This window comes from Dipteris shenzhenensis, chromosome 29 (genome assembly GCF_047967505.1).
Source record: "Dipteris shenzhenensis isolate YYH24624 ecotype China chromosome 29, Dip_SZ_1.0, whole genome shotgun sequence".
NCBI classification, from domain to species: domain Eukaryota; kingdom Viridiplantae; phylum Streptophyta; class Polypodiopsida; order Gleicheniales; family Dipteridaceae; genus Dipteris; species Dipteris shenzhenensis.
This window is the reverse complement of record NC_141624.1, coordinates 5,147,136-5,163,234: the sequence shown is the minus strand read 5'-3', so window position 1 is coordinate 5,163,234 and position 16,099 is coordinate 5,147,136. Positions and strand designations below refer to the sequence as shown.

Sequence of the window (16,099 nt, the reverse complement as noted above, 5' to 3'; positions counted from 1 at the left end):
TGAGCTATTGCCGCCAACTTGTGCAATAGCACACAATGCTCCGGGTGCTCTTTGAACTGTGAGGCTACCAAAAGGCACCGCTCCAAACTCTTACTCCTCATTTGAACTTGAACCAAACTGCAAGTGTGCACCAGGAACCCCAACTTTGCTCATCCCACATCACTTCGTTCACTCAACTCCGATCGCAACCGCTTTGCATGCCCAACTTGACTCTAACTTGCATCAATAGTCTCCAGTTGTCTCTTTCGCAACCACATCTTCAACTGCCAATCTTTTTCCATATCCATCAACCACTATAATGGATGCGGTTTAGACAAATCCATTGGCTGATGCTCAGGCCACTGCTCAAGTACCTCTTCATTCCACACACCCTGTGGTAGTTGTTGCTGACAACGCTCCTCTTGTGTAGCTGGGCACTCTATTACAATCAACTCATAAGAAGGAGGATCAGGTAGACCAGGAAAATAAGTATGCTTATTGTAAAACTTCTGCAAAAACTGATCTCTGCTCACATGTCTCCTTGTTGCAAAGCCTCAAGGAGCAAATCCTCTACTCCATGTTGACACTAAGGCATGGCCAAGGAAAGCTCACAAATATTCAGCTAGTGCATCGGTAGTATGGCATCGCAATAGCTCATCATGAATACCCACAATTGATGTACTACATATGAAACTTCTATGTGGCCGCCGCTGAGTGAGCTTCGATGACCTGCACTTGCACTTCTAAGACTACAACCCATTCCTCCAGTTCCTGCATACTTGTATTCTGACATTGCATTACCTTATTCTCACTGCGTAGCTGAAAAACTTCAGTCTCTAGTGCCATTGCTCGGGATCGGCCCCCGCGGAACACTATGTCAACAGATGTGCACAAAATTAGAGCTGCACATGGATCGGTTGTAGTTTATGCAATATAGTGATGCTACATGAAAGATCAATCAAGAACATAAAGCCAATGTATTTCTTGCATCAGAAGCACCTACCATTTTGTTGACAAAGAGATAAGTACAAGAAATGAAAAGACTGTAAGAAAAGACAATGCAAAGAGAGAGAGAGAGAGAGAGAGAGAGAGCCAATCGAGGAAGATTCCAAGGATGAGGGAATGCATCCATCAATGTGTCAAACATTCAGTGCAACTTAGACTTATATTGTCATAAGTTTGGACACTACGAAAGAGATTACCGCAAGAAGCAATACGACCAAGGTGGTCAATCTAGCAGCAACAATCAAGGGAATTTCCGAGGAAGAGGAAACCATTGCGGTGGGCATTCTAGTCATAATCGTTATGCAAATGAACCTGAGAACATGTTTCTTGCAAATGAGGAAATGCAAAAGACTGATATAGTGTATCTAGGCACTGATTGCAATTCAAAAGAGTATTTTAGCTCTATCAAGTTGACTAAGGAGATCCAGATTCTTAGTACATCGACAGCAGTGCATCATCAGAGTGGTTCACAGAGATGAAACCATTAGAAGGTCAAAAGGGCCCAAGGTCCATGCGCTTGTGGATTGTTGTAATGGAATCAACCTTGCGATCAAAAGTCTCATATAATACATCCCACATTGGGTATAGGAGATTATCAAGAAATTCCCCTGCTAGATCTTTGAATACCCACTTGGCCTTTGTTTTCTGGAGGAAAGCTGATTTGAAGCAGTAAAGAAATACAATGAAGGGAATCAACCAACTAACACACACATATTTTGAACCAAAAGTAAACTTCATTGATGATTAAATATCAGATCTCTTCTTCATTCTAAAATCATCTATAGAGAATGGATTAGAAAAGAGTCCATTGTAGACTATCAAAGTTAGGAAGAGTAATAAGACAGAGGCTTCCATATGCACTTGCTCTTCGAGGTACGTGGTAGCATGCATTATAGAAAAAAGTACTAGATTTTGTTATGTAGGTAGGACTCCATCCCGAGACCATTAACTTCCCAATGTTTTAATGGAAAGCTTGAAGTGCATTCTTTGTAAAACTAACACACACACACACACACTCCTCTCAGTCACATTCTCTCTCTCTCTCTCTCTCTCTTTCTCTCTCTCTCTCTCTCTCTCTCTCTCTCTCTCTCTCTTCACAACATACCCTCTCTCAACACACATACACATTAGAATGGAAAAATCAAGTGCCATAATGCAAAAATGACAATGTAAAAGAGATACAATTTGAAAGAAAGCAAGTTTGATTTGGAGGGTCCAAGTTCATGTCTCAAGTCATGAAAATGTGTTGTACCTTCACCATGAGTTCTTCGTTTGTATTTAAAAACCCAACAATGTGATTCTTCCAATGATTCTCTTTCTTTGCTCTATCATTTCTCTAAAACTTCAATGGACCTATTGAAAATGGTTGAATTGTGACACCTAAACTCTTTATGAATACAAACACCACTATCATTCTTCAAAATGTGACCGAAACAAGATTAAATTGATAGCTTTGGTCTAGGCGAAGGGGAGTGCTTCACCATAATAGGAAGAATGGGAGCAAGGAAAAAGAAAGAGATTTGGAAGAGGAAAAGGTTGAATGGCAAGGAGGAGGCCGAGAGGAGGTTGAAAGGAGGTTGAGAGGAGGAAGAGGATGAGAGGAAGGCCCTGAGTCAATGGGGATAGTTTGGGGGACTCTCGAGAGTATTTGGTAGGGGTGGAGATACTTTTGGAAAGATCGCCAAGAGAGGGAGGAGGGTGGGGAGACTAGCCAAAAGATAAGGGGAGACTAGCCAAAAGATGGGGGCATGAGGGAGGCCAAGTGAGAGCCTTATCGAACCAAGGGATGTCTCTCCACTAGTGAGAGACCAATATGGAATCCTCCATTATTTTAATGCCCAAGCCTTCCCATTGGTTGGTTTGCTAATCACAAATCTTAAGGGCCTAATCCAAGAGGCCCTTTTTGAGTCCAAATTTCCCCTCATGGAGTTGTGAAGAGAATTCCAAATACACCTCTAGTGTCCATGATATGGTTAGTTATGGACAAAACATTCTCTATATGTGTATGTGAGACACCAAGGAGACTCAAGGGTGTACTTATGTGCATCCATGCATGATTTCAATCTGAAGTGTCTACAATCAAATGTGTGTCTCCATATTTATGGCTTGAGTTTCACATTTCAAAATCCCCATCATGTATTCAAGAACTTATCCTCACTTGATTTCCCAACCCCTTGATGCTTGCCATGGGATTCAAAATTAAAATGGGATTTCCATGGTTTCATGATTGTGCCACATGTAGGTTTTGGGGGCCTTAACATGGTGTGTGTGTGTGTAGATTAAAAAGTCCCATCAATAATTGAGCCATATAATTAATTCCATCAATTGGATAAAAAGTTAAAAAAGAGAAACATATAAGGAAAAAATGTTTGAGACATCTAAGTTGAAAAATGCAATTAGAGTTTGCAAAAATTTTGATCAAGATTAAGAGTTTTTAATAATATTGAGTTTGACAAACATAATATTTAAAAAAGATGTCGAATCCTCAGGCAGTCCAAGTTTCGAGGTCAGGGTCCACTTACCTGCCACCATCCAAACAAACTAGGTGTTAGAACATCATAGTTACGTTTGGGTAGATAGTTAATGCCTGTTTTCCCTGGCTTATTATCGCTTCAACTAGGAATATAGACAACCATATGGATTCTTAGATAATTAAAAAAACAATTTAGCCACAAGTGAAGTTTAAGTCACAAGTGGTAAGAAGGGATTAGAGGAGGTATGGGAAGATCAGTGGGCTTGGTATGTGGGGTGGTAAAAAAGAAAGTGCAAAGGGAAGATTTCACGAGGGTACGTAAAAGAATAATTCATAGTTAGAAAAGTATTCATGTGTGTGTGTGTGTGTGTGTGTGTGTGTGTGTGTGTGTGTGTGTGTGTGTTTGTGTGTAAAGAAACAAGTGTCTGTGTGTGTGAGATACATTTACTAATCAATAATTGAACCATACAATTCATTCTATCAATTGGATAAAAAGTTAGAAAAGAGAAACATATAAGGAAAAAATGTTTGAGACATCTAAGTTGAAAAATGCAACTAGAGTTTGCAAAAAATTTGATCAAAATTAAGAATTTTTAATAATATTAAGTTTGACAAACATAATATTGAAAAAAGATGTCGGAATCCTCAGGCAGCAGTCCAAGTTTCAAGGTCGGGTCCACTTACCTGGCCACCATCCAAACAAACTAGGTGTTAGAACATCATAGTCACGTTTGGGTAGACAGGTAATGTCTGTTTTCCCCGGTTGTTATCGCTTCACCTAGGAATATAGACAACCATATGGATTCTTAGATAATTTAAAAAACAATTTAGCCACAAGTGAAGTGTAAGTCACAAGTGGAATAAGGAGCGAATGAGTGCATGGGTTAAGAAGGGATTAGAGGAGGTATGGGATGACTAGTAGGCTTGGTATGTGGGGTGGTTAAAAAGAAAGTGTAAAGGGAAGATCTCACGAGGTTACATAAAAGAATAATTCATAGTTAGGAAAGTATTCATATGTGTGTGTGTGTGTGTGTGTTTAAAATAAAAAACCTTTTAACAACACGGCACACGAAGCTCAGATAAGGGTGGATAAAAAATTATTTATTACATGGTTGTTCATACAAAGTGTAAAAAATTATAATGCCGGTGCAATCTTGACAAGCATCTTACTTACTGAAGAGGAGAATTTGCATGACTGTCACCATCCAACAAGAAAACATGATAAGAACCAAGTTAACTTAAATTGGAAAGACAGGTGTCATAAATCCTCCTCCCTTGTTATCGGGTCACAATAAATTAGAAGCTTAGTCATAAACTTGACCAACACGATGTATGAAATTAAATGTGAAAAGATGAGAGTTTTTTTCAATGTGGAGATGTAGAAAAGGAGGGGGGGAAAAACCAAGAGGAGGGAGGAGTGGGTCAATTAGAAGGTGAAAATAGAAGGGGAGTTAGAAGGGACACTCAAGTAACAATCATAGAGAAGGGGGAGGGAAGAAGAACCTAAGAAAAATAATTATTTAGCAACAAGGGGGAAGATTCCCATATAGAGAGGAGGGGGGAAAGAAAAGAGAAATGTGTATATAGAGTAAGGGGGAGGGGGAATGTTTGATATCAGAACATGAGAGGGGGGAGCAATTTTGAGGAGATAGTTGGGACTCAGGAGTCGGGAGGAATTGGAAAAACCTTGGGCGGTGGGGCCATTTATACTAATGCCACATATTGTAATGAAAAAAAAGGCCGTAGGGAGTCGGGACTTTGTAAAGTAAATTAGGAGTAACTAATCTAGGGGAAATTAATTTACTTTGAGTTTGATAACATTAGGGAACTAGTACTTCAATCAAGATGTTGTAGTTAATTAGGTAGAGTTAGTTAAAAAAAGAAAAATAGTATATTTAGACCATAATAATTAAGAGTATGTATATAGAAAGTAGACTAGGATATAACGAGAGTAATTAAAAATAAAAAGTTGGAGGAAACAATTAAAACAGAAAAAGGGAGGGGAATAATACTAATACCAAAAATACAATAAAGCAGATTAAAAGGAAAAAACTGAAGAATTATTAAAAGAAAATTTAAAGAAAATTAAAAGGGAAAAATTGAAGAGAAATTAAGGAATATTAAAAAAACAAGAGAGAAAAACATAAAGAGAGAGAGAGAGAGAGACATAGAGAGAGAGAGAGAGAAGGAGAGAGAGAGAGAGAGAGAGAGAGAAGGGGGCCAAGGTCTAGCCAAAGGAGAGGAATGTGTAGAAGAGTGTGTGTGTGAGTGAGAGAGCTAGAGAGAGAAAGAGAGAGATAGAGAGAGAAGGGGGGCCCGGGTCGAATGAAAAGAGAGGAAGGTGTAGAAAGTGTGTGTGTGTGCGCGCGCGTGCAAACAAAAAGGGAGATTGTGTGAGTGAGTGTATGTGTGTGTGTGTCACACACACACACACACAAAGAGAGAGAGAGAGAGAGAGAGAGAGAGAGAGAGAGAGAGAGAGAGAAAGAGCTAGCATGGGGCCAGGGTCTATATATAAAAGAGAGGAAGGCGTATGTGTGTGTGTGATACATTTACTAATCAAATTTTGTGTGTGTGTGGCCCACCCCTAATCTAGAGGGTAAGACCACATGGTGGGGAGTAAGCCCACCATGTGGAACTTATCCCCCACCTATTGATAATAAGTGAATAAAAGTGGATCTGTATGATAAGTGTCAAAATGAAAAAATAATTCCAATAGTACATGCTTAAACCACTTCTCAAAATAGATATAAAAGTTAGTAAAAAGTAAGGTGGATCAGAACATGACTAGGGATTATCCATGCTAAAGAATTATCTAATGGATGTGAATTAATTGTATGGCACTAGCGCGACCAAAGGCTAGTTGGGAAATCAAAGTTTGTGTTTAGATTAAATAGTCCCATCAATAATTGAGCCATACAATTAATTCCATCAATTGGATAAAAAGTTAAAAAAGAGAAACATATAAGGAAAAAATATTTGAGACATCTAAGTTGAAAAATGCAACTAGAGTTTGCAAAAATTTCGATCAAAATTAAGAATTTTTAATAATATTGAGTTTGACAAACATAATATTGAAAAAAGATGTCGAATCCTTAGGCAATCCAAGTTCCGAGGTCGGGGTCCACCTACTTGCCACCATCCCAACAAACTAGGTGTTAGAACATCATAGTTACGTTTGGGTAGACAGGTAATGCCTGTCTTCCCTGGCTTGTTATTTCTTTACCTAGGAATATATAGACAACCATATGGATTCTTAGATAATTAAAAAAACAATTTAGCCACAAGTGAAGTTTAAGTCACAAGTGGAATAAGGAGCGAATGAGTGCATGGGTTAAGAAGGGATTAGAGGAGGTATGGGATGATTAGTGGGCTTGGTATGTGGGGTGGTTAAAAAGAAAGTGTAAAGGGAAGATTTCACGAGAGTACATGAAAGAATAATTCATAGTTAGGAAAGTATTCATATGTGTGTGTGTGTGTGTGTGTGTGTTCATGCGTAAAGAAACAAGTGTCCGTGTGTATGTGAGATACATTTACTAATCAAATTTTGTGTGTGTGTGCGTGTGCGTGTGTGCGTGCACGCACGCATGTGTGTGTGTGTGTGTGTGTCATTATACATACATACTATGTGTGTGTGTACATACACACACACACACACATGCATGTACTTTATCACAAAGGAGTGATCAATTAAAAGTCTTGAATATGATGATAGGCACGTGCTTCGAAGTTCCATATTCAAGTGCTAACAATGTGTTCAATTTAATCATTGGATCTAGGGTTACACAAGAATTGCGAGTATTTGGTAACAACATGTTCAATTTTGATAGTTGCATCTAAGCTTACAAGAACTGCTACCATTTGGCAACAATGTGTTCACTTTAAATATTGGATCTGGGTTTACTCAAATTGCTAGCATTTGGCTAGAATTCCTTGGAAATAATAAATCATTTTACCCTTGATATTTGCAAGGAGGGCTAGTTTGTCATGGACATAGTGTATAGCCTCCTTGTGTATCAAATTCATTAATAAGTGCAATATAAATGCAAAAGGAATACTAACTTGTATTTTTCACTCAAATTTTTTTTCTCACTCTTATAACTTCTCTTACCACGCATGTGTTTCTTCCCTTCAAAGTCATGCATCATTAGTTCCCTAGAGGTAAGGTTTTAGACATTCAAGCATTCGATCCACGGAAGAAGTTAGTACATTAAAAGTAGTGCTTTTAGCCTGGAAGGGTTATTCAGTAGAAATATAAGATAATGGGCTTGTTAAAGGAAGGGAATCGTTACGGACCATTTACAAATAGGGAAGAGTTTTAAAAATGCTTACCCAATATACGAGTGGTATGTACATGTACGGATGGGCTTTCATATTCCAAATTACAACCTATATATGTATCGAAGGGGGGTAAAGAATTATCTTTAAAAATGTAAATTTTCAAATTTAGGAGAATTCTAACTATGTGGTTGCTTGTGCATGTTTCTGTGTCTTTATAGATTGACTAACCTGGGGCGAGCCTAGGGCTTTTAGCGTGTGTGAACCATTCTTTCATGAAAAATATAATTAATCTTGATCAAAAGGATATACTCCTCGCAAAGGGCTGCTACATAATTATCTTCCTTGCCATATGTTTGCATGATATGCATTGGTATAGCCACATGTTCACACATTATTCTCTTAATATATAACAATAATAATATAATAGGTTGGTTCAGAAGAAGTCTTTCATTTTATCATTGTCCTCTCTCTTTCTCACTCACACATAGGTAATACTTGGAGCTAGGTGGTAGTAAGGCCCCTATCTAATGAAGGAGTGTGAACACGGTGGGAAAGGGGGGGGGCTGGGGAGTGTGAATGGGAGACAAAGATGGTGGACTTGGGAGGTAATCACGATGAGGATGTAGCTACTCGAGTTGTGTGAAGAGAGAATATAGAAAATTATAGGCAACGCAAGTCAAAGGAAAGGAGATTCACACACAAGAGCATAGAGGCACTCTGGCACTCAAAGACAGATGGACAAGTAACATACACATTTGAGGCACTCAAAGAGAGATGGACAGAACTCATAATTCCCATGCTCACATTCCCCGTGAATTTAAGCGAATCCACAAGATCCATTCACAAGCATCTCTTCTACTCATGCTTGCATCATTTCTCTATATAATTTGCTTCTCAATTATAGCTCAATGCCTTCCCCTTGGTTGTTTCAATAGTTGCTCCATCTGTCCACTTACAATACATTACAATATGGCTCCCCGGCCTTGTCTCCCTCTCCTAGTGCTTGCTTTCCTCTTCAGCGGTGCCACTCCCTCCGCCCTTGCTTGGGGCGTTGATGGGCACTTCCTCATCTGCTCCATAGCCCAGGTCTTCTTCTTCAGTTATCTAGACATATTTCCTTTAACGACGTTTTCATTGAGCTCCGATTTGCTTCATCATCCTGGATATCTTTCCTGCAACGTTTTCATTGATCTCCGATTTGCACTCAATCACCCAGTTCTCATCCTAATTTCGTCGCTACGAGAATGCCTCGAGAATGCTCTCCACCTCCTCCTCATTTCTGCGTCTCACATCGCACATGATGCCTTCATTAGTGTGAACAACTTAGCGTAAAATCAAGACCCAGGCGTTCGCTGACAAGCTGTAGCGTGATGCAGACGATGTTCACCCAAGCCACCGTAGACGGAGTACAAAGTCTTCTCCCAGAGTACGCAGGAGGCAACCTTTCCAGCTTATGCTCGTGGGCTGATGATGTAAAGTTCAAGTATCGTTGGAGCAGTCCACTTCACTACATTGACACTCCTGACGAATTATGTAACTACAATTATAAAAGTGAGTGTCAATGCATTCCGTAGAGCGGTATTTGAAATAATGTTAGGCTATAGTCGAAATCGAATGTCAGCTGTCCATTTTCGTTACCTTCTAAGGAGGAAGCCCTGCGCGTTTTGGTGCTTTAAGGTTCAACGGAGTTCAAACTTCTGATACGGCTAATTCTTTCCTCGGTGCTGAGAACAGGAGATTGCCATAATGCCGCGGGAGTGCAGGATATGTGTGCGGCTGGTGCTATCTACAACTATACTTCACAGCTGACTAGTTACAAGTCATCCGAATCGCAATGTTGGGTGCTATCCATCAAACAAAACCATATTTCAGTTTGTTCAATCTCTGAGCGGGAACTGGGGATCTCTGAAAAATAGTTCATTCTATCTTTGCAGATAATTTGACGGAAGCACTCCTCTTTCTGGCGCACATTGCTGGAGACATCCATCAGGTTTCGCTCTTTGATTGTCTGGTCAGGCAGCTGAATTTGATCTTTTGGACTGGTCTACTGGGCGTGATGGCTTATCTTAATCTAGGACTCATGAATTTTCATCCGCAAAAAATAGATATTGATGTTGGAACATTCTCATTTTACTTCACAATTTCTAATCCATAATTCCTCGGAAGCAGCCACTTCATGTAGGATTCACAAGTGACAAAGGAGGAAACACCATTGCCATCCATTGGTACAATCGACAGGACAATTTGCATCACGTAATCCTTTGTCTCTCTTCAGTCTGTTTCACACTTGCAAACGCTCTATAAAACCATGAGAATCTAGAGCTGAGAGAGTTTTCTTCATGGAATGCCTTACAGGTGTGGGATGATGACATTATCTACTCAGCGATAGATACCATTTACAGTTCAGATATTCAAGGCTTATTGGCGGATATAGCTCAGAACATTACGGTGAACTCAGAAAAATCCAATAGCTCGATTGTTCAAATTAGCTGGAAGATATTACGCCATTTGTATGCTGGTATATTGTAGATATGACCTAGACTCACTTGGCGTGTGCTCTACAGGAGAACGAGATTTCGCAGTGGGGAAACTGTACAGATAACTACATCGCCTGCCCAGATACGTAAGTGCTAGCTACGTCTCGTGCTCACACATTTGCAAATAGAACCGACACTCTGTGAGTTTTCCCTACCGTGTTCAAATCATCCTCTTATTCATCCAATTTTGGCCTGCGCAGATCTTGACAAGGTTCCATTTCAACCCCCCAAGTCCGAAAATCCTCCTTCCCTTGTTTTTTCTTTCATTTTCAATTCATTCACAACTGCAACCCTTCAAGTATGTCCTAAATTGTGTAGAGTGTGCTTTTTCACAATTGGTCCATATATCGAGTAGTTCTCCTTTATTAATTCTAATAGAACTAGCACTCCCACGTGATTAGAGCACACTCTTTAGAGTAGTACAAGGATGTAAATAATTCCATATTGCGGGCATATTGCATTTAAAAAAAAGCTCACCTACATGGCTTACTCAATTCCCACACATTCAAATAGGTCCCCAAGCAAGGGCAATCATACCTCTCTTGATAGCTAGCATGGGAGGTTTTACTCCCCCTAACTAGTACAAACCCATCCATAGGCTCTTGCTTGATGCCACTAAGATTCCAAGACTTGGATAGTGAGACCCAATGTGCAAACCCCTAGGCTAAAGCTTGGGATGCATCATGCATTTCTCATTGAATTCCTTGCTTTACCCGATGATCTATTTACTTGAATTCCTCCTGTATTCATTTAGTTTATTTTCCTTGTTCACATCTCATATTCTAACAAATGACATATGCTTGCTTATTGTCTTTAAATCCACAAGTCTCAAGGTTGTTATCCTGTATATCTACATGTAAATATTGATTGCCACTTCACATATCATGTCTTTCTAAGGACTTTAATACCATGCTTGTATTTGAAAGTTTCTTATGCGATATAGAATACATTATCAAAGTGGGCCCACTTAGTCTACCAAGGAAAAAAAATTCAAGAAATAACATTATCTGATGCTTATCCCCACCACCATTCACTAATTAACTAATTTCATTTTTAGGGATTTCCTAGAGCTCATTTAAGGTCTCTATTTACTTTCCCATGCTTGATCGAGATCGCTTTGTGTTGTTCTAAAATAACCCTTGGGATGCTAGCTCATTTTGTGTCAAACGATAATAATAAGTCTTGGATGGGACTTATCTAGCGAGTAAAATGGAAGAATTTATTTTAGGCTTTACCCTCAAATACATCAAAACACACCCTCCTTAAATGTGATTCCCTCAAGAGGAGCATTTAATACATTATAGCACTAACAATTTGAATGGCCAAAATAAATCTTCTTTTATAACAGGTATGCTACAGAGAGTGTGAGCGATGCATGCACATGGGCTTACAAAGACGCATCTTCAGGGACTTACCTAGGAGGTCATAATCTCGATTGATTTTCATAAGGTTTTAATCTTCTTTAAATAGAATTCTAGTTTAGACAAGCCTTGTCTTACAATATCCTTTAATTTTTATTCCAGATGCTTACTTTGAGTCTAGGCTACCAATTGTTAAAATGAGGATTGCCTATGGTGCAGTACGACTGGCTTCAATCTTAAATGGAATTTTTGGATAGGTTTTACATGATTCTGGAAGACCTCTAAAAGGGTCAAAGCGCTTATGGATCTTATACAAAATATTCCAAGTTGGCAAGACTAGGCATATTTGTGCTACCATAACTATGTCATGGGGACTCATCATGCATAGAATATCATATGACAGGATGTAATGTTCAACGTGAAAATTCTGCATAATCTACAAAGTTTTCATGTATATATTCCTTGGATATATCCCATTATGAATCTAGATTAACAATAGCCCTTATAGTATAGTAGCCTTCTTTCTATTTCTACAAGAAAATTTTATGGGAATGTTTATGTGCCACTATACAAGTACTTCTAATCTAATTAAAATTATACACAATCACTAGGGTGTCCTTTGTGCAAAAATGAAAGCCTAATTGGCTTACGTGAATCATAGTAAAAACTATCAAAAGGTTACTAAAAAGCATTTGAAATCTATGTGTTTAGTTTTTTGTTATGTTCACTTAAATATTCTATAAAACACACTTAAAGTAGAATTCAATCAAAGGTAGTTTTAAGACCCTTTCTTTCATTTGACCTTAGCTTAGAAAACTACATTTTATACCATATCAAAGCAAGAATTGTTTTAAGACCCTTTCTTTCATTTTATCTTAGCTTAGAAAACTACATTTTATACCATATCAAAGCAAGAATTGTTTGTATAGATTTTCATTATGTTCACTTGATATATTCTATAAAGGATGCTTATAGTTAATTCAATCAATGTTATTTCTTTCATTTAATCTTAGCTCAAAAAAATACATTTTTATACCATATCAAATCAAGAATTTTGCTAACTCATATGCATAAAATAATTAACTTTTAGTTGCCTTGGGCATGTGCATATAAGATACAAGATGGTAGACTATATAGTTTCCCTCTAAGGCCACACAATATCCATCTTATATTAAGGTTGATTTCAACTAAAAAATGATGCTGGGGCAATCATTATGGAAAAATCCATAAAACATGTGCATGCAAGCACAAATTTAAAATAACCCTATATTTAAACTTTTACATTTTTTATAAGTGTTTACGCCTCTTCCATACGTATACATGTTGTAATTTTGAATATTAAACACCACAAGACACAGGCCTCTTTTCGACATAGATACTGACGCAAAATATGAAGGATTTTCTTTTTTTAATGAGTGGAAATCATCGGAAACTCCATCGGTGTGGACATCGCAAAGAAAGCCTCGGTACAGGCGTTTGTGCGGTCGTCAGTAAAATATAACCCAATAGTGTCAGTATAAGCATCGGTATATACCGACACTACAATGTCGGTACAGGCGTCAGTATATACCAACGTTTTTACAGAAGCTTTAAAAAAATATGTGGGGCAGGATGGGGCTTGTTTCACAAAGAGAAAAGTGAGGAAAAAAGAGAAGAGGAGAAGAGGAGAAAAGAGAGGAAAAGAGAGAACAAGAGAGGAGGAAAAGAGAGGGGAGAAGAGAGGAAAAAAGAGAAGGAAAATAGAGAATGTATGGAAGGAAAAGAGACGAGAAAGAGAGGAAAAGAGAGGAAGGACAAGAGACGAGGAAAAGAGAGGGACAAGTAAAAGAGAGGAAAAGAGAAGAAAAGAGAGAAGGAAAAGAGAGGAAAAGAGAGAAGGAAAGAGAGGAAACGAGCGAAAAAGAGAGAAGAGGAGATAGGAGAGGGGAGAGAAGAGGAAGGAAAAGAGAGGAAAAGAGAGAAGGAAAGAGAGGAAAAGAGAGAAGAAAAGAGAGGAAAAAAGAGAAGGAAAAGAGAGGAGGAAAGAGAGTAAAAGAGAGGAGGAAAGAGAGGAAAAAAGAGAGGAGATGAGAGAAGAAAAGAGAGGAAAAAAGAGAAGGAAAAGAGAGGAAAAGAGAGAAGGAAAAGAGAGAATGTATGGAAGGAAAAGAGAGGAGAAAAGACGAAAAGATAGGAAAAGAGAGAAAGGACAAGAGAGGAGGAAAAGAGAGGAAAAGAGAAGAAAAGAGAGAAGGAAACCGAGAAAAAGAGAGGAAAAGAGAGAAATAAAGAGAGGGGATGAGGGAAAAGAGACGAAAAAAGAGAAGGAAAGAGAGGAAAAAGAGAGGAAAAGAGAGAAGGAAAGAGAGGAAAAGAGAGGGGGAAAGAGAATAAAAGAGAGAATAAAAGAGGATAAAAGAGAGAACAAAAGAGAATAAAAGAGACGATAAGAGTTCCTACGCCCATCACTACAGCTAGCGCTTAAGGCACTAGCTGCAGGCAAATGCAATCACAAAAAGAAAAGTAGGAAAAGAGAGGAAGCATGTTCTTATCTGGAAATGACATGTCCTGGCATCAAATAATCCTGTTTGAAAGAGGAGGTGTTTCATGTACTGGCCCTATAAAAGAGAGGAAACACACCATTTTAAGAAAACTAATTAGTGAAAGGAGAAGTTTGGATAAGCAACATTCCAAAGGATTGGATTGAGGAGACAAAGACAAGCCTACAAACAAGGAGAAAGCACGAAAACAATAGGTAGAGCTTTCATACTCTTCTCTTTCATAATTGTTTTTTTTGTATTGTTTCTTCCTTTAGAGAAAGAAAAGGAAACGAAAGGAGGAGAGAAACTTTAGAGAAAGGAAGGGAAAGTAAAAGTAGAGGAAGGGAAACAAGAGGAGAGGAAGAAAGAACGATAAATAAACCAAACAAACTTCAAATACAAGGGGAAAAGAGGATTTCTTACCTTGAGATGGAGAGGGACTGCAGCAAGTCTTGTAGGTGTAGAGGGACAATGTAGGAGAGGATGGAGAGGTGGGAGGGAGAGGGGGAGGTGGCAGGCAGGAGTGAGAAGGCAAGGGTTACAGGCGATGGCAAGCTGAAAGCGAAAGAGAGGGAGTAGAATGCACCAAAAAATGAATGGCATTGCAGGAGGAATAGCTCGTGGGTTTATTTTCCAAAAATTATCGGTACGGGCGTCGGTATTAGTGTGGGTATATAAAGAAGGTCGTCGGTATAAACATCAGTATGGGCATTGGTATGGGCATCAATATATACAGACGCCCGTACCGACAAAACAAGGATTTTTTAGGGGTTTAGGGTTTAGGGTTTGAGGAATTTTGGTGTTTGACTTGTCTTGGGGGGATGGTTGTGGATGTGTGTAGGTGGAGACGATGAGCAGTGATAGCTCATCGGATAGGGGGCTACTTTTAGGGAGTTTGGAGTGGCTTCATGAGAGATTGCCTTGTCCTTGCACACATTGCAAGTGAGGGGTTCATCTCATCAGCATCATATTGTCATGCACCACTTATAGATGTATGGAGAGGTGCCACTAGAAGAGGATGTACATCATCATGCTAGTGCATCATCAGTAAACCAATGATATTTGAATAATTCATTGATATTTATATTGCTTTTCCTTGTTGCACGCACTAACCTTGCATCATTATATTATACAAGATGAGGAGAGCAGCAAGGGAGCATGTGCACCACCACCACAGTTGAATCAAGATGATCTAGAGGATGATCCTCTAGAGGAGGACGAGGAGATTCTTTTTTTGGAGACACCACGAGAGATGGGGATGAGATGTCTGAGCATGAAACCGTGATGCAAGATTTGGCATCAACACTGTTGTATGATGGCGCGAGGATGTCAAAACTATGAGCTTGCAAGCAAAGTATGGATGGTTAGACAAGTGTCTCAGCCTTGATGAGGTTTGGATCCTTGATCTTAGTATCTCATTCCTATAAATTGTTTTAATTAGTTAGTATCTCATTCACAAGATTCTTGGATATGCAAATTGTAATAGGTTGGGGAAGATGTTGCATGTCCCACATACCATGCCCAATTTTGAAGCAAAGAAGATGATGATGGTTGGGATGGATTATGACACCATCCACGCTTTCCCTAATGATTGTATTTTGTTTCGTCATCATGAGTATGGCAATTTGGTTAGTTACCTAGAGTGTGGAGCACAACACTATAGGCAAGCTTGGAGAGACAATCCATCATCCCCAGAATACAACACATGTTCAAATGCAGCTCCATTATGCAACTGATGATGTGGCATGCTACACACTGGTCCACCGATGATACTTTGAGGATCACTACAAATTGTGCTGCTTGGAAGCACGTAGACAACATGTGGCCAGACTTTGTGAGGGAGCCACACAATTTACATCTCAAGCTCGCAATGGATGGTGTGAACCCTTTCGGGTTATGCTCCACATCTTGGTCGACATGGCCCATAGTCTTGGTGAACTACAA

General features: G+C 39.0%; 1 protein-coding gene across 1 annotated transcript; it reads left to right on the top strand.

The window, feature by feature from the left end:
- Positions 1–8,707: 8,707 nt before the first annotated feature.
- LOC147882340 (endonuclease 2-like) lies at positions 8,708–11,893 on the top strand. The gene is made up of 9 exons (XM_087400808.1): positions 8,708–8,824; positions 9,115–9,289; positions 9,473–9,574; positions 9,673–9,728; positions 9,908–9,991; positions 10,094–10,186; positions 10,303–10,361; positions 11,624–11,697; positions 11,799–11,893. The coding sequence occupies exons 1-9, from the start codon at positions 8,708–8,710 to the stop codon at positions 11,891–11,893; spliced, it is 855 nt and encodes a 284-aa protein (XP_087256934.1).
- Positions 11,894–16,099: the final 4,206 nt, after the last annotated feature.